This window comes from Nannospalax galili, unplaced genomic scaffold (genome assembly GCF_000622305.1).
Source record: "Nannospalax galili isolate Female #2095 unplaced genomic scaffold, S.galili_v1.0 scaffold11, whole genome shotgun sequence".
NCBI lineage: Eukaryota > Metazoa > Chordata > Mammalia > Rodentia > Spalacidae > Nannospalax > Nannospalax galili.
The window spans coordinates 4,252,803-4,276,123 of NW_008330735.1; the positions used below are offsets into that span (position 1 = coordinate 4,252,803).

Sequence of the window (23,321 nt, forward strand, 5' to 3'; positions counted from 1 at the left end):
GTGCTAATTTGGGAAGTCTTAGAAGGTGTGGCTATCTTGGAGGAAGCATGTTACTGGGGGTGGGCTTAGAGAGTTCTTAAACCTTGCCAGATCTCCAGTCACTCTCTTGTTTCCTGTGCCTGCTGGAAGATGTAGAACTTAGCTTCTGCTGCTCCTCCTCCAGCCACCTCTGCCACCATGATTCCTTGCTGTGATGGATTGTAATTCCCCTGGAACTGTAAGCTCAAATAAACTCTTCTATTAATTGCTTTGGTCAGTGCTTCTATCACAGCAACAGAAAAGTGACTAATACACCATCTGAGGATTTATACATTATACTGCAGAAGGGGCAACTGAAACACAAAGAAAAAGGAGACTTTGTCAAGGGACGAATTCATACTCAGGCAGTTTTGTTCCAGTCTTTACTTGGCCATTTCATCTTATTGCCTCTATTTGGCATTTATGAGGACTCACTGTGGTATAAAAGATGAAGCCAAAACACAAAAACAAGATGGCTTCATTTGTACAACATATAAAATATAATACAGATATAATACAGAACATCTAAATTTTGTCACCAAATACCTTATTCAGTTATTTGTTGCAAGCAAAATCCACCAATATAGCTTACATGCTAATAAAATTTACCATTCACCATGTTCTTTTCCATTTCAATCCCTTTGCTCACCACTCTTCCCTCCAGCAGTGTAAAATAAAATTAAGACATTGTTGTTAGGGTTCCAAACAGCAGCAGCTTCCCCCCTCCCCAACAGGGACCTACAGACTTTGGAGCCAGAAAAAGGGAACTTAGCTGATAAGCACCTTGACCTTTGAGGTCAAGAAGAACAAACTCTGCTGAGAAGCAGCCTGCCTTTCCTCTGACCTCCAAAGATAAGATAAGCAGATTTCCTCTTATCTTTAGAGGGAAAAAGTAAACACTTCCAGACCCTAATCCTACCTGCTTTTCCTGCTTCCCCCTCCCTGATTTCTCCCCCAAACATTCCCCCCTTCCACACCCTAAAGCCTCCATATATAAAGTCCCAGATCACAGCCCGTGAGCTGACCTTTCCCTAATATCTTTCCCTTCCCTTCCCTTCCCTTCCCTTCCTTCCCTTCCCTGACATCTTTCCCTTCCCTGACATCTTTCCCTTCCCTGCCTTTCCCTCCCCTGCCCTTCCCTGACATCTTTCCTGGACATCTTTCCCTTCCCTGAGGGAAAGGTGCCCCGTGCGAAATAAATCTGTATCCTGCTGAGAATTCCATCTGTGCCTCGGTGCCTTCCTCCATCCGTGCCGACACTCGCTCTCTCCAACATTCCTGCCTATCAATTGTAGGCTGAACATCTCACAAAAATATGCTCCAATCCAAAAATTTTGAGCACCAACATGGCACCGTGAGTGGAAAATTCACACCTGACCTCATGTAATGCTCACAGTCAAAATATTGCTAAAAATGTTGTGTAATATTACCCTCAGACTAGGGTCTAAGCTATCTGTGGAATATACGAGAATTTAATGTTTGGCCTGGGTCCCTTCCTGAAGGTAGCTCATGAATATGCAAACATTCCAAATCTCCCTATCCCAGAAATCTGAAATTTGTAAGATTTCTGGTCCCAAACATTTCAGGTAAGGGATACTTATCCAGGGATATTGTAATATTAAGCATGTTGGATGAGGAAATATTAGAATGAGATGTATAATAAGTATTATTGACTATTTAACCTTAGATAACTCATCTAACTTTATTGGAACTTAAATGATTCGCTTATACTTTAAGAGGCAATAAAACTGTAGGAATGGTCTACAAACCAAGAAGTATCTTTAAGATGCATGGTCCTGGGGTCAGTCTCTGATCACACACACACATACACACACACAAATACCTATCTGTGAAATTAAGAGTATGAAATTTTTTTAATGTCTCTGGTTGCTCCTGGGAAATTATATGTCCTACAAAGTTATAATATACTTCAAGAGGAAAGCTTTCTTTTTGACATATATATCCACATAAATACAAATTAAAATAAATCCTAGATTTTTCATACAATAAGGCAAATATGAAAAAAAATCTACCATTGAGCCAGCAGAACTGCATGAGATTTTTTAAACTTTTAATTTTTCAATTAGCATATAAGGTATCAGATAACATTATGACATTTTTAAACAAGGTGTTTTAGTGATTCTCCTAGCCCCATCTCCCAACTTTGTTATCCTTGATTCATCCTGTAGCCTCCCTCCCAGTCTGTTTTCCTCTTTCATGCTCCCTGTGTCCTTTAGCCCACCCTCCATCCTTCCTCATCACCTAATTTACCATCTCTTGGTCTCCTTTCTAGTTTTATGCTTCATCCATATTTATATCTGTTTATATATGTGTACAGTAGGCTAGAAGCCACATATGAGAGAGAACATGAGGTTTGTGCCTTTCTGGGTTTGGATTACTATAGGAATCACTTTTATAATGTGGACATAATATGGACTAAAAACTTTTACCTAACTTTACAACCCAAAAGTTACTGCTGATAAAACAAGTTCACTGAGCCATGTGCTCCTCTGGTGACTTGTACATATGATCTTAATCCCCCATGACCCCTCCTTGCCCTCCACCCAAGATAGTGTACAAAATTATGTATGCGTGCTTTCCATATCAAAGCTGTGCTTCTTTCCATATCAAAGTGCTGAAAACAGGATGTTTTTCTCATTGTAAACAATGAGAGACATTGAGTATGTGTGGTCTAGGAATCAAAGAGTAAAATACTCTGATAAGGTAAGGGTGGTTCCTGATTTCTACTTTCCCATTGCATGCTGGAGATACTATACTGTTTCAGTGAAAGAATGTACAAGGACCCTACTCAGGAGCACAATTCTGAGAGACATCTGAAGGACTGTGTGAAGTCTGGATCCACACTTAAAAACAAATGCTAAGAGTCAGGCAGTTTCTTTTTAGCACCACTGTAATGTGGCTTACAAATGCAACATTTCAGGTTACTGTGCATACTTTTGGATGGCAATGTTTATAAGAAATAGCCTTACATGCATATATGTCATTGTTCTGAGAGTAAACATACTGTCCCTGCCATGCTTCATGAAATGTTCTTCTGTTTCCTATCAAACAGAACAAAACAAAACCAACTTGGCTTCAGATCCTTCTCCTCTGCTACACCTTCCAAACACACAGCTCTTTATTTTCCCAATCACAACATTCAAAAGGTGGCATGTTTTCTTCTACTGTTGTATAGAAATTATACTTATGAGTCTTAGTATTTAACTTCTAGTTTGTGTTCCAAGTTTCTGTCTACCTATTGTTTATTGCTATCCTTCCCATCAAAGCAAAAAACAACACTGAAAAGATCTTAAAATCTTCTAAAATGGCACTCATTACACAAATTAAGAGTCACACAAAATGGTGATATGCTAATGGTGGGAAACCTGTTCCCAGAGCATCTTAGTGTCTGTTACTAGAGTATCATTGCCAAGAAAAAAAAAAATCACCTCTCCACCACAAAATACATGGAGATGAAAAGAATCAATGGATGACCCAAGATTATGTGTATTTCTCTTCCCTTTTATATTTTGTTTGTTGTTTCACAATGGTTTAATCATAAAAGACCAAATAATAAAAGCAATAAAAGTCACTAAGGTCCAAATCTTTTTACCTTCTCTCTAACTACATTTGAAACTTATCTTCAGAGAAATCTTTATCAAAAAGCAAAAAATTCAAATGATCTGATAGGAAACCAGAGACTATAAGAACATAAGAACTTTCTCAGGAGGAGATTTTCACGTGTATTTATTATCTTTGATCTGATAGGCTCAATTCCTTTAGCCACAAAAAACAAAACTGTATTTAAAGCATGACGATACCACCACTAAGTTATTGCATTGTGCATGTATACATGTTTCCATATATACATAGATACTTACATGTATAAACATATGTCAAAAAATTCCTCCATGTCTGAGAAATTTATTTTTTGAGACAGTGTCTTTCTATGCAACCCAGATTTGCCTTGAATTCATGATCTTCCTGCCTCAGCTTCCCAGTGCTGGAAATATAGGTGTGTGCCACCATTTCTAGCAAAGCTTTTTATTTTTGATTTTGGGATTTCTGTTTATATAGAGTCTTGCTACATGTATGTAGACCAGACTGGCCTGGAATTAACTATACAGCCCAAGCTTGCCTCAGTACAGAATTCTCTTGCTCTGGCTCCTGAATACTTAAACTACATCATGCCCTGTGAGGAATAGTTTGTTGTTGTTTCAATGCATATTCAAGGCCAGTGTGGTGGCTCACACCTTTTATCCCAGCACTTGGGAGGCAGGCAGGTGGATCTCTCTGAGTTCAAGGCCGGCGTGGTCTACATAGTGAGTTCCAGGTCAACCAGGGCTACAGGGAGACCTTGTCTCAAAAAGACCAAAAAAAATTAAAAAATAATAATAATAAAAAAAATTAAAAACATGTTCAAATACTATGTAGTATAATTCCCTACATCCAAAGAGAACTAAAGATATGCTTTTTTTTTTTTCAGTCTTTTTGAGACAGGGTCTCCTGGTAGTCCCACATGTCCTGGATTCACTATGGAGACCAGGCTGGCCTCGAACTCACAGAGATCTCCCTGCCTCTGCCTCCTGCGTGCTGGGATTAGAGGTGTGTGCCACCATGCCCGGCAAGATGTGCTTTTTAAATAATATTTTAAAAAACAGCAATATTCAACCTCTGTCCAATAAAGTTTCAAACTCTTTAAAGGCAGGAATTTTTGTAAACGTTATGACACTTGGCACATAATACTATCATCAACATGATTAGCATCATCATAAGAGCTAACATTTGCAGAGAACTTACTGTATACTACAAATTGAGCTAAATTTTCATGTTCATAATGTCATTTAAACTTCCTAACAATCATTATCTATTTTCTGTATATAAGGAAACTGCGCATCCATGGTATGAAATAATTTGTCCCAAATCACATAGTGAGCACCAAAGACAGCTAGAACTGAGTGCCAAGCTAATTTGACTCCAGTTCTGAATATCAGTTAGGGAGTTATACCATCTGCCTTAATAAATACCCAGTGAGCATTTGTCAATTGAATGGATTATACAACAATGAGAATTTGATGCATATTATTTACTATGATGATTCTCAAGTACTAGAAAATAATACAGCAGGAGACGATGCAATGAAGAAAGTTTAGCAGTGAGACTTAGATTGACATCCGGATCCTGAACTCTTTAAATTAAAATCTAGAAACCCCACCCTGGTTGTTTCCAGGTATCTCAACAGTATTTCTCTCAGCTCATCCCATACTCATCCCATGAGTTATTCTAACTCACAGAATAACCCAAGAGCAGACTTTTTGCCTTCAAAGACAGGCTTATGATATGCATAGAGATGTCAATCAAGAGGATTTTCATTTTGTATGTTCAAAATAGATAAATGACAGTAAAGATGGTCACATATGCTACAATATTATTCTTAATGACAACTTTAATAAAAATTATTTTATAGAAATAGTGATAGAAACTACTCGTGAACATAAGATGGTATCCAGTGTTTCTAAGAATAAAAATAATTCTAAGACATAAAATATGCCATCATTTAGTTAACTTTATGTCCAAATTAAAAACTTAACAAAATATAAATGTATGTTATATGTTTGAAGAAAAAATAGAGTGTTATAGGGGATAAATTTCAGGTCTCTTATTTGATCATCTTAGCTATAAACTTCATAAAATAGAAAAGAAGTGAACAGGAACTGAGACAATGAGGTCAAATGAATCCTGTGGTAAATAAAATTTCTATGACCTGAACCAGATTGTCACTCATAGTGAGTGACTCCTAGCATAGAGAATTTCATGACACTACAAATTCATGAAAATCATGGGCTTTGTGACTATTGTTATAGACTCATGTGTACCAATATCGAAGCAGAAAATAGGTGCTTAATAAATGTGCATTGATGAACTTAATACAATCTGGACAAGGCTCAAAGACGCTTGCTACAGTGTAATCTACAACAGAGGCATAATGCAAATTAGCTAACTGCTCAAAAAGAAAGTAGAATGATGACATGAATAGAGGTAATACCATAGCCATCAAAAGAATATTAAATACGTAAAGAGATAGAAATTCCAGTCATTCTGTTTTGATAATTACTCACTGTGTATATATGTGTGTATATCACTGTAACCCATAGATATATGTACAATGGTTATGAATTATTAAAAGTAAATTAATCTTAAAAACTAAATGGAAAAATTATTACTGAAAAAAAGCATAACAGATATTACAAACTAAATGCATGGATTTGGAAGGTGATTAGAAAAACCTGAAGGGGGGCTTAAGATATGACTCTGAAGTTAAGAGCCCTTCTACCCTTTTTTGTACTTCATATTTTAATTGGTTCCTTGAGAATTTCATACAGTGAATTTGATCAAATTCACCCCCTCTTTCTCCTGGGTCCACCCTCCTCCCTTCCCTAACCACCCAAATTTGTGTTCTCTTTTTAAAAATAAAGCCTATTGAGTCCAATTATTGCCGCCCATATGCTGTTGGGTGTGTAAGCATCCACTGGAGCATTTTTGACCTACCAGGTGCTTTACTTTTAAGGAAAACTGACACCTCCTCCCCAGCAGCTGTCAATTATCAATAGCTCTTCAGTTGGAAGTGAACATCATACTCATTTTCCTACTTCATGCTGAGATTATGTTTGGCTTGAATTGTGCAGGTTTTGTGTATGCTGTCACAGCCCTTGTGACTTCATATGTGCACCTGCCCTATTGAGTCCAGAAGACACTGTTTCCTTGTAGTCGTCCACTCTACTCTTACAATCTTTGTGCCCTGTGTGGAATGATCCCTTTACCTTTGGAGAAGAAAGTGAGATATAAATGTCTATTTACAGCTGAGCATTCCACAATCTTATTCTCTGCACCTTGACCAGTTGTGGGTCTAGTAAAAAGGTTTCTTGGATAGGGGTTGAACCCCATACGTTACAGGCTATTACCAATATTCTTGGTCACACTCTAGAACTTGACAGTAAGACTAATGCTGAAGAAACCAGATACCTGAGTCACAGAACATGAAGAAATCAACTTGGATCGACATGGAAGCACCATTCCTACCGGCTAGCTTTCATAGTACTGGAAGGTGCTATGCATGCTCCTACAGGCATCAACCTTACTGTGAATCCTGTGAACTACAATAAGGACCAACTTGGCAAGACAGCCTGGGGCCATAGTGGTACAAATGTCATAGGAGTAACTAAATACTTTCTAATTGTATTCAAGGCCTGTTCCACAAGATGAAATGCATACTTTGACACTGTTATTAGTGCCAAGAATTTGTGGCTAGACAGGCAACATGCCCTAGGGGGAGAACTTACTTGTATTTTTCTGTTAAATGGACATAGTATTAAGCCAGCTCCCAATGACTTATTGTTTACCCATAGCTTATTGCTCTTACAAAAGGGTCCAAGGTTGGTTCCTAGCACGTATATCAGGCAGCTCACAATTGCTTATAACTTCAACTGCCAGAGATCTGATGCTCTCTTCTGACATCTTAAGGCCATTACACTTATGTGCACATACCCACACACAAACACACACACACACACACACACACACACACACACACACACACACACACACACACACACACACACACACACACACACACACACACGCACAATTTTTAAAAACTTAGAAAAATCTAAAGGAAAAATTAATGGTTTGAAAGACAGGTCAAATAAAATACTGACCTTAAAGTATAAGAAGGCAAATCGTAGAAAACACTAAACAGAGTATGAGACACAGTTTACAGCTTAAAAGAAAAGTCCTACTATGTATTTCAGAATTCTTTCTGGTATTATTCTTTCAGAAATGAGACAAAGGGGCTGAGAATTATTTGAACAAATAATGGTAAAGAAATTTCCCAAACCATCAAGGCATGTTAAGTCACACCACAAATGTTATAAATCTAAGACAAAAAATATCAGTAGGAATAATGAAAATATCAAAGAAAGTCATAGTTAAAAGCAAGACAAATAAAAAAAAATCTTAGGGCCTGGAGAGATGGTTTAGATGTTAAGAGCACTGACTGCTCTTGTAGAGGACCAGGGTTCAGTTTCCAGCTAAGAATCATCCATAACTCCAGTTCCAGTGGGATTCAACACTCTCTTCTGGCCTCCTCAGGCACAGGCAGGCACATAGTACAGTCACATTCATGCAGGCAAAACACTCATGTGCATAAAATAAAAATAAATAAAATCTTTAAATAACATTTTTAAAGGGAAAAAGGCCAAAAAAAAATCTTAATATGAGCTAGTGAAAAACCAGCACATTGCCTTCCAAAGAACAGTAAAATTAATACCTCTCTTCTCAACAGAAAAAAGTATACAAATTAGACCATGAAACACTGAAAAACGAGGATGATTATATCTAATATAAACATGTAAGCTTTACATTAGAAAGAATGATAGCTCATAACATGATATTTTAAATTTTTTCTAGTTTTTAACTTAATATTTAGGGAGTGGAATAATTTTTTTGAACATAGTTGCTATGTTATGCTAGTCTTAGACTTGTGATTCTCCTGACTCAACCTCTTAAGTGTTAGGATTCAAGTGCACCTTTATACCTGGAATAATGTAAGGTTTATCTCCTCAGAAAGATTAATAACTTTAAATTTTATGAACATAATAAACAGTCTTAAATTATAGGAAAAATACCATAAAGTAGAAAAGGGAAATGGACAATGTACAATTACAGAGGGAGACTTCAAATTTACTTCTTTCTATAAATAATGAACGTAAATATCAGAAAAATATCAGTAATTACACACAATATTTGAAAACAAGATTAGCTGACTTAACCTAATGACATACAAAACACTGTCCCTCCAAACTGAGGAATACATGCTCTTTCAGAGTACACGTGAGTCACTTATAAAAATGATGCATGTGCTATGTGATCCATAATCCAAATATCAATAAGTGTCACAGTGGAAATCACAACAAAATGTTCTTCTATCATAGGGAAATTAACCTAAAAGTCAATATGAACATAAAAACTATAACATACATTTAGAAATTAAGAACACTTCTGAATAATTTATATAACAAAAATATAACACATAGAAATCATAATGAAAATATAGCATGTTAAAATTTGTAGAATGAAGGGACTGGAGAGATGGCTCAGTGGTTAAGAGTACTGGCTGCTTTTGAAAAGGACACAGGTTCAATTCCCAGCACCCACATGGTGGCTAACAACCATTCATAACTCCAGTTCCAGGGGAATCCCATGCTCTCTCTGACCTCCATGGACCCTGCATTCATACACATGAAAATAAAAATAATAAAATATATTTTTTAAAAAAATGAAGAATAAAGCCTTGTTTAAAGATAAGCTTATAACCTCAATGTATGTATCAGAACAGAAGAAAAACTGGGAAAAAATGAAAATGGACCTTACAGAGAGTATTATTTTAGGAGAGAGAGAGAGAGGAGAGAGAGAGAGGAGAGAGAGAGAGAGAGAGAGAGAGAGAGAGAGAGAGAGAGAGAGAATATTTTGGTTGAAAAAAACCCACAAACAAAAAAAACCTCAACAAGTGTAATTAGCCTTGACCTATTAAGCTTATGAGCTTCTGAGGTATAAGATTTTACAACACAGAGGCTCTAAACTGCTGATGTTACATTTAACTCTGTAAGGAATCAGTAGCCACTGAAGGATTGCAAGTCATCAAGTGAAATGCTCAATTGTACCTCAAAGGCATATCACACCAATGAGGGGTGTTCCCAATGAACTACCTTCTCCTTATACTAATCACTCTTTTTATTGTAACAACTTGCTCACTATTGCTGTTCTCTGTAAGATTCTGTAGGCACAGCTATAAGTCCAGAACATGTACTTATCTGGTCAGAACTGTATCTCTAAGGTCTAGGATATACTAGGACACTACTTAGAACATGGAAAATGTCAAATAAATATTTGCACCTTGTTCTAATTACTTTCTCTGTTACTGTGATAAATAATACATCCCAAAGCAACTTAGGGAAGAAAGGGTTTATCACATCTTACATTTCCAAGTGACAGGCAATCATTGAGGGAAGTCAGAGCTAGAATTCATAGCAGGAACCTGGAGGCAGGATCTGAAGCAGAGACCATGCAGGAATGCTACTCACTGGCTTGCTTCCCCTTAACACATGCTCACCTATTTTTTTTTATACAGTCCAGGCTCACCTGCCAGATATGGCAGCACCCACAGTGTGCTGGGTCCTCCCACATCATTAATGATCAATGAAATGCTCCACAGACATACCCACAGGCCAGTTTGATCCTCTATCAAATTGAGAGTTGAAATTCCTCAATTGAGATTTCTTCCTCCCAAGTGACTCCAAGTCGTAGGGTTCCAGTTGTCCATAAAGCAGAAGGACCTTGAAACACACATGCGAATATTTGAACTAGGTCTCCTCTACATTTTATTTCCATTAACCACATTACCTCATTCATTTATTTGTGATTTCATGCAATAACTTCGTATTGAGTAACTTTAAAATGGCAGGTATATTCTGAATGTAGACATGAAGATACGAATAAAACAAAGTTCTGCCTGAAATGAAACACACATTCTAATTAAGCAACTCAGACAGTCACCAATAAATATCTATATGGCAAATATAAATAAGATCCCTGAAGAAAAATAAGACAGACAAAGGTAGTGACAGAGTAAGAACATGCCAAGTCTGAGAAACTGATTGCTGTGAAGCCAAGAAGGGTATAGCAGAGGTAGGGAGGGGAGAATGGTAGTCAAAGAGATGCAGTAGGTCTGATAGTGTATCGTGCAGCTTGTAACAGAGATTGGCTTCACTTTAAACATAAAGCCATTAGAGGATCTGATGGTGAAGACTCCCAGGCTTTGATTTACAAATATGAAAGGATCACTGGCTATCAAGGGGAATAGAGTCTCATTAGATATTTTTCTGGTCACTCTGACAAACTCCCTGACAGAAGCAACTTAAAGGAAGAAGGTTCTATTTTTTCTCATGACTTAAGATGGCGAAGACACAGCAGGAGGAGCGTGAGGAAGCTGGGTACACTGTGCTGTCAGGCAGCAAGCAGGGAAACACAAATGCTGGTGCTCATTTGACTCTCTCCATTTTCCACTTTTATTCAGTTTGGGCCCCAGCCCACTAGACAGGGTCACTAACACTGAAAGCTGGCACTCACTCCTCAGTTGAGCATCTCTGGAAACACCATCACAGACATGCCCAAAGGTGTGTCTCCAAGGTGATTCCAAATCCAATAAAGTTGACAATGAAGATGAACCATCACAAAAGCCTGTCCCATGGAAACCTGACAGACAAATTCATTACTTTTCAAGCCACAAATTAGAACCTCAGTCCTCAGAAATTCATGACTATCTCACAATGAAAAATCATTTAGTTCATCTGTATGAATTTCTCAAGTCAATAGTTCCAACATTGTTCAAAACCCAATATCCAGTCTCTTCTGAGACTCAAAACAATCTCTGACCTGTAAGAAAATAAGAAAAAAATCAGAAAATGAGTTACATGCTTCCAATATCATTATATTGGAGAGTAACACTCCCACACAAAAAGAAGCAATAAGGGCATAGCAAGGAAAGATCAGGCCAGAGCAAGATGCAAACCCAGCAGGGAAAACACCAAACGGTGCAGCACCATGTCCAGCATGTCTGCGATTCTTGGTGACATTATCTGGGTTCTAACAGCCCTGCCCTTTTGTGTAGTCTCTCCCTTCAGACTGTCCCCACTCTATGGCTGCAGCTTCTTTAGCAGATATACCATTGTCCTGGCATCTCTGGGGGCCTGAGGTCTCTATTATGGCTTAGGCTTTACCTGCGCAGCTTCACATGATGGCCTCTTAAGGTCTCCTTGAAGGGACTCTGGCCCTGCCACACATTTCTTGTCTTCAGTGGCTTTCAGAAACCTTTGCATGTACCTCCATGTCCCTGTAGTTCTTGAACTTTGCATGCCTGCAAAACCAGCATGTGGGTATTCCTGCAAAGTTCTGCTGCTAGTTCTAGATGTAACCTGGTCTCCTTCCGAAGCTATAACTAGTGTCTTCCCTGTGCACTGGCATCTAAACATGAAAAAAAAAATACTTCCCTCAGTGAACCTGCAAACCACTTTAACAGCACTCTCGGTTCAATCTCTTTCCTTTCAGAAGGATTTGTACTTTTACAATCTGGAGACTTGAACGAGTGTGGTCTTGCCTTCCTAACCCCTCTCCTTTTGTCCCACTGTAAAGTGCAGTGCTCCTCTCATCTCTTATAATGGCTTTGTCTATAATCCTTGTCTATAGCTTTCAACATGCTCATGTTCCCAACCTTTCTAAATGGCACAGATTTAACAGCTTTCTCCTCCACCTGTTGTTTTCTCACTGTAAAGTTGGATAAGAGCAGTACGTAGTATCATACACCATTTCACAACCTGGACATTTTGCTGTTTTGAAATTTCCACAGCAGAAAATTGAGTGCATTACTTTTGAATTCAGCCTCATTCAACTATTTAAGACATGGGCAAATATACAGTTCTTTGCCAGAATATACAAATGGCCCCTAGCCAAGCTCCCAATAAAGTCCTTGCCCCCTCTGAAATCTCTTGAGTCAGGCCTCCACTGTGTGGCATTTCTCTTGGCATTCTGGTTCTCTATGCTCCCACCAGAATGACTCATTACCTCTGCTTAAAGTACTTTAAGTCTTAACTAGATGAAAGATCATAACTCTTCCAAATTCTTACTACAAACCAGTTCCAAAGGCCTATGAACCACATGGTCACCTAGTTATAAGAATAGCACGACTTGTTGGTTCCAATTTTCTCTATTAGTTATTTTTCTGGTTACTATGACAAAATACCTGACAGAAGCAACTTAAGGGAAGATGAATGTATTTTGGTTCAGTAGAGAGGATACAGCCCATCATGGCAGGAAGGCATAGTAATGAGAGCATAAGGCAGCTGGCAGGGGGTGGGGAGGTAAATCCTGGGGTTCACCTTCCTTTCTCTCCTTTTCCTTTTCATTCACTCTTGAGATCCCATCCCATGGGATACTGCCACCCATACTCATGGGTCTCCTCCCTCTGTTAAACCTCTCTGGATATGCATTCACAGACACATCAAGAGTATTCATTAGGTGAGTTCAAATCCAGTTAGGTTGACAATGAAGATTGCTTACCATAGGATTGTGGAGGAAAGGGATAGAGATAATCATGCAGGGGTGCTGACCTACAGGTAATTGAGAACTCTTTTACCCTTCTCTCATTCACTTCCATATATAGGAATTTGATAATGTCTCCACCATCTGTTTCTTCCTTTTCTAGCTTCATTTCAATATGCGAGTGCACCAGTCCCTTTGTGTGCATGTGGAGGCCAGAGGTCAGCATCAGGTGACTTTCTCTATCATTTTTCACTCATTTTTTGAGACATAGTCTCTCACTGAACCAGAGGTTCACCACTTTGTTTATGCTGCCTGACTAGCAAACTGCCAGGATCCAACTGTCTCTACTCCCCACCCAGTGCTGGGGTTATAGGCACATGCCCTTGCACCTGACTTTTATTTGAATACTGGGAATATAAGTCAAGTCATTTTGCAAGCCCTTGACCCACTAAGCCATCTCTCCCAGACACCTGGTCTTTAATTAGGAGGCTATAAAATTGAAAAAGGCAAGATTTGTGCTTCCTAGTCAACCCTTAAATAACTCTAAGAACAACACTGAATAGAACTGAAAGATGAAAACTACATTTTGAAAAGTAGAAATTAAGCAAATTAGTTGGAGGTTAATTCATGTCTGAAATGAGAGTGAAAATTAATCATAAAATGTTTACTTAAAAGTTTTTGATAATTTCAGAATATGTATTGATGCACATAAACCCAATCTTTTGAATACTACTTGATTTTGACCTTGTTTCAAAGAAGCAGGTGCAATTATTTATTTTTTCATGTGCAATTCACAAAGAGAATATGTGAATTCATTTTGAAGGGTTAATAAAACTCAGGGCTGGGCAGATGGCTCAGTGGGTAAAAGCACTGGCCACACAAGCATGAGGACCTGAGTTTGGATTCTTGCAGCCATGTGGGAGCAGGGAGGGCAGTGCAGGGAGGGATCCTGGGGCTTTCTGGCCAACCAGTCTAGCTGAATTGATGAACTGCAGGTTCAGTGATAGACAGCCTCTCAGAAAATAAGGTAGAAACAATTGAGGAAGACACATGAATTTGACCTCTGGCCTCCACATGTGCATACTTGGGTGTGTGCACCTGTGTACATACACCCTTCACCAGACACAAATTTACTAAAATTCAACCCAGCACCAATTTCAGCCAATGTCAAAGTATCTGAGTTTCCAAACAAAAAATTATAATTTCAGGGACTGGAAAGATGGCTCAGCAGTTAAGAGCACCAACTGCTCTTGCAGAGGGCCCTGGTTCAATTCCCAGCACCCACATGGCAGCTAACAACCATCCATAACTCCAGTTCCAGGGGAATCCAACACCTTTTTCTGACCTCTGAGGGCATTGCACAACATGGGTGCAGTTAAACACATGCAAGTAATATGCAAGCAATACATTCATGCACATAAAATTAAAAAAATAAAATATCTTTCAAAAAATTATAGCTTCAAATCTCTAGAATATAATGATTTCATATTATGAAATTCTCTTGTATAAATCATAAAAGAGCTAAAGGAAAATTGTGAAAGCTGAGCATTTTTGATAGTTAAGAGAAGTAATTTAATGTTGGATTTTATTCCTAGAAACTACAATTGGATTTAGTGTTCTCATAATAAATTTTGGTTACATTTACCATTGGGAAGATTTCTTGAAGTAAGAATTGAATCTGTGGGAATTTAAACAGTCTACTTTCTTAAAAAGCAGATTCTGATTATTATCAAAACTGACCTGTTTACTCACAATCTCTATAAAAATTGTGTTGCTGTTTACCGAACAAAATAAGAAGATAGTTTCAAAGCAAATAACAACGGTTACAGATTATCATCAGCTATATGATAAACCACTCAAATGGCTTAATAGGGTAATAAATCATAAGCTGCTGAATACTTAAGAAAACCATAATATGATTCCTTCAATTTTTAATACATGGGTTTTACAATTTGTAATTATATAGACATGATCATTGTTTGTATGCTTAGAGAACTTGTCATTACTATTAATTTATCTTTCTTTGAAAAGCAAGAGACCGTAATAGTTCCTTTAGCTAGTGCAACTCAGATCTGTTACTACAGGTCCTTGAATACAGGGGAAGGCATGCCACTTCTTTCAAGCTTCATTTCTTCTTATTTTATCAGGGGGGGAAAGGGCCTTTTAAAAACCGACCACTGCAATAAGGCTGGAATTCAAATTCTCTTGGAAAGGCAAGCACAATCAAGTGGGTACCAACTGTTCATGTTTACTCAATGCCAATTATAACCAGACTTCACTACAGTAAAAATACCGATTTCATAGCAACAGTAAAAATGTAAATAAGGCTCTAAAACTGACTCTGAAATTATATTTTACAAATGAAGTTTTGATTTTAATTTAAACAATTCTCTTAGGGTATGCTATGCATTATTGAAAATGGTCTGGTTTCACGATGATTCAAACAATAGTTATACTTCAGGAAACCAGGGAACAGAAACACCTGTTTCTTATCAAATTATATCTCCTAACAATTATAATAAATTGAAACACTAGCTTAACTTTCAAATGTAAATTATGTAATATTTAAAAGTTTAAATTATCAGAAAGAAGTTTATTTAAAATTGTGAGTGGAAAATGTGTAACAAAATACAGAACAGACTTATGTATTTTAGCTCAAATATTCTTCCCAGTAAATGCACAGACCAAGTGTCTATATTAAAAATACTTTTCTTAACTTTCATTGATTTTCCCTATTTGAAATATAATATTTCACTATTAATTTTAGAAAATAAGTTATGAACAAAGTTAAAAGCCTAGTAACAACTGTCAATATTTTGATGTATTTCCTACAAATTACCTACCTGCTTAGGTATGTTTTTACCATAAATAATATAAAATTAGGATGACACTAAATATATTTTAAAATCTACTTTTTTGTTAGTATCAAAATTTACGAGATATTAAGGTACATTTTAATTGACAAGAATCAAGGGTCTTTTAAATATCTGGTTTCTTCAAAGAATTAAATACGTGCCAACTTGAGTCAGGAAGAGAAATGTCAGCTCAGCCCATAGCAGCTGGTGGCTTCCCTGGGAAGGAAGGGGCTGCTTAGGAGTACAGTAGCAAGCAAACCCCTCAGTGCCTCACGAAATCACTAGTGGGAAAAGAACAAAGGCCTTTCCAATGCGACCAACACAGATGTGCCCAAAGGCGCACTGTCAGAAACAGTTAAGATGACAGCTACTCACAGTTCATTATTTCCCTCTCACAGGTCACTGGGTGACAAGCTGGGTCAGCATGCTTTGTTGGCTGTCCCAATCCTTCCCCACCCCCTATTCATGCTAAATACTGTTAAGGGGGTCCTTTGGCTAAACTAATGTAAACAAACACATTTCAGACACTTGAAGATGCCGGAATATGGCATTTATTTTACTTCGGACTAAATCTGGGATTACATGCATGCACAACTTACTTTATTCAAGTAAGAAGGGAGCAAAAATATTCTGCTAAGGTAACTAAAGCAAACAAGAACATATCTCCTCCCAAGAACTAATACCTTGCATGCAAGACCTAATATAAGCAAGAGATTTTTCTTTTTTCAATGGGGAACAAAGATTTTTTTTTTCCATGTTAAAACAGAAAGGATTAACAATCAGATTGTTCTCCTGTGAGTTAGAAATGTAACTTAATTGAAATGATTCTCCTGGTGGGAGAACCTAGGTTTTTGTTTGCTTGTTTGTTTGTTTGTTTGTTTTTTAGAATGTGGGGTGAGTTTGCAATTAAGTGTATAATTCAAAATAATATACCAAGCAAAATGCATTAGTCTAATCTACTTTTTCATGAAATAACACAACATAAAATTTAGCTAATGGTTTAATATGGCTATCAGTATGGTGCTGTTTTGTTATGGAATCAATAAATAAAATTTAGTGGGAAAGAGAAAAGTAGTTGAGAGATCCACACAGGTATTTATTCAAGTCCTGACACTCCCTCAGCCAGCTTCCTAACTGCATATTATGTGGCTGCTTTAAACTTGCATTTTTAAAAAATATTTTATTTATTATTTTTATTTTATGTCTATGAGTGTTATGCCTGTATGTAGGTAAGCGCACCAGTGTCATGCAATGCCTGTGGAGGACAGAAGAAGGTGTCAGATCCCCTGGAACTGGAGTTATGGAGACTTTTTAGCTGCCATGTGGGTGCTGGGATTGGAACCCGGGTCTTCTGCAAGGTCAGTATTCATAACCGCTGAGCCATCTCTCCAGCCCCTAAACTTGTATTTTAATTGATTTTAAAAGTAACTACATCCATGCTGGAGACATGACTCAGCAGTTAAGGGCCCTGAGTGCTCTTGCAGAAGACCCAGCTTGGAATCCCAGCACTCACATTGCAGCTAATAACCATCCATAACTCCAGTTCCAGGGAATCCAACACCTCTTCTGTCTTCCTCGGGCATTGTACAATAAGGGTGTGATTATATATTGCACGACAGGGTGCACTTATACATGCAGACATAACACTCACACACACAAAATGAAAAATTTTTAAAAAGTAACTACATCCCCAGGTTATGATGTCAATATATAAATCAACTTCTCATGGCGATAGGATAAAACTGTGTAGCAGAGTCATGGTCACAAGGTAAGTATCCAATAAACCATAGCTCTTAGTTTCCTGTCGCCAAATTTAATTTATACAAAACTGAGTTGAATCACTAAGGCCTGAAGTGTCTTAAATAATCATGAAAGTTATAGTCATTATTGGGAAAGGACTTTTGAAAATCTAATTAATTCAAGGTCAAGCCTCTGTAAAGCAGTAGATCTAGAGAGCAGATCTACATATTTAGATGCAACCAGAAGTTAGGGACTGAGTTTCCTTTAATGTTTCCTACCTCTTCTTTAGTCTTCACCCAAACCTGAGCTTATTACTTGCTCTTTTATTATTCCTTTTCCAAATTATTCTGCCTGATTTGATGGTTTCCTTTTCAAGATATCCAAAACGGCTGAAGATGTGGAACGACTGCTAATACAATAGGATGAATGGTCAAGCAGTTCACCATAGAGGTTAAGAGCAAGACTGTGACTCCGATAGGCCTGCCTTAAATTACTGCGAGTCTTCAGTCAAGTGGTTTAGTCTCTGTTTCTCGGTGTTCTGATCAGCCAAACAGATGAACCTTGTGTTACTGCACAGGTTATTGGAAAATCACACAAGTACAGCACTTGAGTAAAGTCAGTAAAGCTCAGCTGTTATTATTTATAGCTTAATGGCACCTGCCTAATAGTCCCATATTACCGTTACCTGCCACTACTGCCCATTCTCTTTTTCTCTCCCCCAGTTTGACTACTGTGGTTCTCTCCTTCCTTGGCCACATCTAGGGAAGTATATAAATCTACATTTCTCCACCATTTGGCTATTTACAGTTACGTATTGTTTGTTCAGATTAATTGTTCCCCCATGTTTTCCTTGATGTTCTAAAATCCTATTTCTTTTTCCCATTTCCACAACTCAGATCATTTTAAATAGTTCTATATTTTCTACAGTGATGCTTTTCCTTGAGTTGAATTAACATTGAGAAAAACCAAGAAAATATAAAGCTTTCTCTGCATTGATTCTCTTACATTTGGAATACACATAAGCGTAACAAAACAGGTAAGGTTCAAAGTCATTGTCACATAAAATTCAACACCACCTTCTAATTTTGTCTTACAGTTCCTCCAAATATAAGAAAAAAGTAATTGTTGTAAGTGCTCCACTCTTTATACAAAACAACTGTGTTAAAGAACAAAAAGAGAGGGAAGAAACTAGAATTGCATCTGCCAAGTTGGGTTGTGAAAGTGGAGGGGCAGAAAGTCCATCAGTATCTGTGGCCTTAAGGCTAAAAAGGCAAGAAAAATGTATAGAGTCTAAAACATAAGTTCTCAGTAATGTCCACTGAGAAAAGGCCCCTGAGAAATTTCTTATGTAAAGGAAATCACAAATACATTTACCAGTCAACTCCTGTTGACTTAAATAAAACAGAAGCCTATATAGCAGGCCTCCCTTTCCATATGTGCCAAAACTTTGTGAACGCCTGAAAGTGTGTACAGAACTAAACTCCAAGGTAGAGAGATGGCTAGGTGGTTAAAACACTATGGACCATGGGTGACCAGAGGTTCCAGAAACTATGAACGAGCAGGAATGATTATACAACACTTATTAAGAAACTTTCTTTATAAAGTGTACAAAAATTCAATAAAAAACATACTGGAGAAAAAAAATTTGTATCCCTGTTTGTTTTAGGATCATTTTCAGATATAACACTTGTTGAATGCCACTGATTTCTCGGACATTCAGAAGAATCTCGTTCAACTCTACCAATACGCATATGGCATATTAGCTAACAGTACTTTTTGCAGTTGAAAAGGACGGGAGGGGGACTTTATTTTTTCTACTACTGTATGCCTTTCTCCAGTGTTCACTTATCAGACTGATCTGACTGTATTACCTTGAAGAAGACAAGACACCAGAATGAAGGTGCACAATCTCTGTCTTCCCTTCAAAGATAATATCTCCAGCCTCAGGAAGGGGAATTCATAGAGAAGTGAATGAGTTTCCACAGGGACCAGGATCAGTGTGGTAAAAACCAGAAATCCTATACAGGGTACAGGAATCTGAAAGCAGAAACAATCTGTTTCTCATTCCAGAGTAGAGCCCAGGATAAGAATGAAAGCCCTAGATGATAAAAATCCAAGCATTCTTCCAAAAAGGATAGAGAAAAGGTGGTGGCCATGTACGTCCAGGAGGACAGTCTGACCACTGCATCACAGAGTGAATCAACACATTCTCAATCCTCTGCAGCTGAATGAGTTCCCATTTTAGATGTCCAAGACTGCTCCCAAGGGAATTTCAACCCAGTGACATGGGAGTGGCCAGCCATGTGGCTGCAGCCTGTGGTTACCTACAGAACATGATAAAGCTGGGTGATTATAAACTAAGTACCAGCCAAAGAAGTTCTGGAAATGAAACTTTGATGCCATCCAGGACACCCTCATGCTATGACAGAGTAAGATACTAAATTTGTTAATTTGTTTCTGAACCTTATCATCCAAAATAACAAGTGCAAATAATATAGACAGAGTCACTTTTAGTATTAGGAAAAATTACTCCCCTCCTGCCAAAATCCTAGGTGTGACTATATAATTTAAGATGCAGAATAGCCTCTATTTAAAATTTAAAAGTTGCCAAGGTTTTATTTTTCCCTTTGAATACAAACAACATTTCTGCCTGGACTATTTAAAGTTAGGGTTCCTTTAAACAATAACAAGTAAGAAAGCTGTTTTATTCTTTTAAGGGCATTTCAATCAACAGTAATTTTAAACAATTACAGATTAAGATTAGAAAGTCATTTTGTGATTTTCAACATCAAAACAAATAAAACAGTGGTAATAACAAATTTTGGTTCCCAAATAAGTGAAAGGAATATGAAAAAAATGTTTTTATTTTCCAACCAAGGATAATTTTGCATGTTACTAAGCCACTGGTGTGACTTTTATGCTGTCTATGGAAACAGTGCTAATTTGTTAAGGCGTCACTGCTGAAGACTATCTATTATGCACTTACCCTTAGATCCAAGTATAATGCACTCTGCATGGAAAATCAAAAGGGTTGCTTATATGTATGCCCTTCTTAAAGATCTCTTGGCCTCTTCAGAACTAGATATATGCTCAGTACTGCCTTCACTTAATTATGCTATTTCAGTGTATTTTGGTGAGATTTGAAGACAGCAATCTATCCTAAGTATCTAAGTACCCTTATAAATGATTATGTACATCCATCTTCAACAAAATACACGTCACCTCTCTTCATCAGATGTGACCCTGACACTGTTATGCTTGAAAGCCAAGGGGCTTCTGAGATATTTCAACCATCTTCAAGAAATCATTCTTACATGAAACTGAAGGCAAACATCGAATGTCATTGAGCAATAAGCTCAGTTCTGTCAGGGCCCTACCTCTGAGCAGATGCCTTAGGATGTTTCTCTTCCAGTTTCTTTACCAGAGCCACTGTCAGCTGCTCCGACTCCTCAAGAGACCCTTCTGGCACTACATGGGTGTTGGAGGGCTCCGGCAGGTGCTTCAGAGAAAGACTGGCAGCATGCTTCTGTGAAACCTAATGAGAGACATATAGGAACAGTGTAGTGAATTTTTATTCAGTTCATTTCATTTCATCTAAGACGCGTGCTCAGAACCTGACAGTATGCTTCTTGTGGTTCTTTTTTTCTTTTCATATAGCACCAGATCATTGTTCATTATGGTGAGAGCAAATGAAGGCAATGTATGTACAAGGTAGTGTATCACTACTTACTTAATGAAATGATGCTTATACGAATAACATGTGATGATCTTATCAATATAAATGTGCCTAACAATACTGCATCATTATGTGATTTTAAACAATCAATAACATTGTAATGTAAGTTCGGGCTTGTGTCCTGAAAATAACTTCAACATAAAGACAATAAAGACAATCTTCATCTTTAGACAGATATTAAAATGTGAAAACCATACTGTAGGACTGGGGAGATGGCTCAGTTGGTAAATAATGTACTTACCTTGCAACAATGAGGACCAGAGTTTGACCCTAGAAATGGGTTACCTCTTTTGGAGTTGTCAGTGAGGTCTCATAGAAGCCCCCAAACATTACAGGCTATTGTAAATGCTATTAGTTACCTGCACTAGTGCTAAAGGCACCACTTACTTGAGGCACAGAACATGAAAATCAAGAGAAATCAAGCTGGTACTGACTTGAAAGCTTCATCCCTACTGGCTAGCTTTCATAGTGCAGGAATGTGTTATGTACACAACTCCAGGAGAAAAGTAATCATCTATCTTACCCAGCTGTGAATTCTGTGAGATGCAATAACAACCAACCTGATGAGACAAGCCCACTGGTGCAATAGTGGCACAAATGTTATGGGAGTAACAAAACACTTTCTTTTTAAAAATTACTTTATATCTTTTTTTTTTTATTTTATGAGTGTATTTTCTGCATGTATTTAAGTGCACCCATGTTTTGCAATACTTGCAGAAGTCAGAAGAGGGCATCAGATCCCCAGGACCTGTAGTTACAGATGGTTGTTAGTACCATGTGGGTGCTGGGAACCAAATCCAGGTCCTCTGCAAGAGCATCCAGTGCTCTTAAGCACTGAGTCAACTCTCCAGCCCCACAAAACACTTTCTGATTGGACTTAATGCCTGCTTTACAAGATAAAAACCCATAACTGGCACCATTATCATTGGCAAGAACCTGTGGCTAGATAGGTGGTAGGCTTCAGGGAAGAATCTATTACAAGTGTACATAGTATTGAGCCAATTCCTAATGACTTATTTTTATATCCATCAATTAATGCATCTTTCAACTCTCATCATAAGCTACTTTTGGCAGTAGATGGAGATTAATACAGAGATCTACAGTTGGTCAAGATGTGGAAATACTTCAGAATGCTCAGCCTTAAATGGGACACCTGTATCACACCCTCTTATCCCAAGGCTCAAGGATCATTGCAGAAGAGAGGCAGAAAGACTGTAAGAATCAGAGGCAGTAGATGACTAGAAAAAAAAATAGTGGTTTTTGATCCAACAGAACAAGTGCACATGTGAACTCACAGTAGTTGTGACAGTGTGCACAAGACCTGCACAAGATCAAGCCAGACAAAATCCCCACATTGAGTGGGAGTGTGGGCATGATGACCCACCCTAGTGAGGAACTATTGACAATTGGTAACTTCTGGGAAGGGAGGTGTCAGTTTTCTTTAAGAGTGTGGCCCTGATAGGTCAACCACACTCCACTGATGGTCATAAACCCATAGGCAGCATAAATTGGAATTTAAAGAAAAAGAGGACATAAATTTGGGTGGGCAGGGATGGGTATATGGACCTTGGGAAAGCTGGAGATCAAAATACACAGTATGAAACTCTGCGAATTAATTAAAACACTTTTTAAAAACCAGGTATGGTGCCATATGGGCAAGTGGAGATGGGTAGATTCTTGGGTTTGCTGGCTGGCCTCTTGGTGATCCCCAGATCAGTGAGAGAGCTTATCTCAAAAACAAACATGCAGCTCCTGAAGAATAACTCCAAAAGTTGTCCTCCACACATATGTATATATAGGCACACACACCAACATGAGCA

General features: G+C 37.8%; 1 protein-coding gene across 1 annotated transcript in view; it reads right to left on the reverse strand.

Annotated features, from left to right (window-relative positions):
- Positions 1 to 23,321, reverse strand: part of Dcdc1 (doublecortin domain containing 1) — a 469,865-nt gene that overhangs the window by 183,344 nt on the left and 263,200 nt on the right. The window contains 1 exon segment of the mRNA XM_008851730.2: positions 21,143 to 21,300. Within this exon segment, the coding sequence (XP_008849952.2) occupies positions 21,143 to 21,300 (158 nt within the window).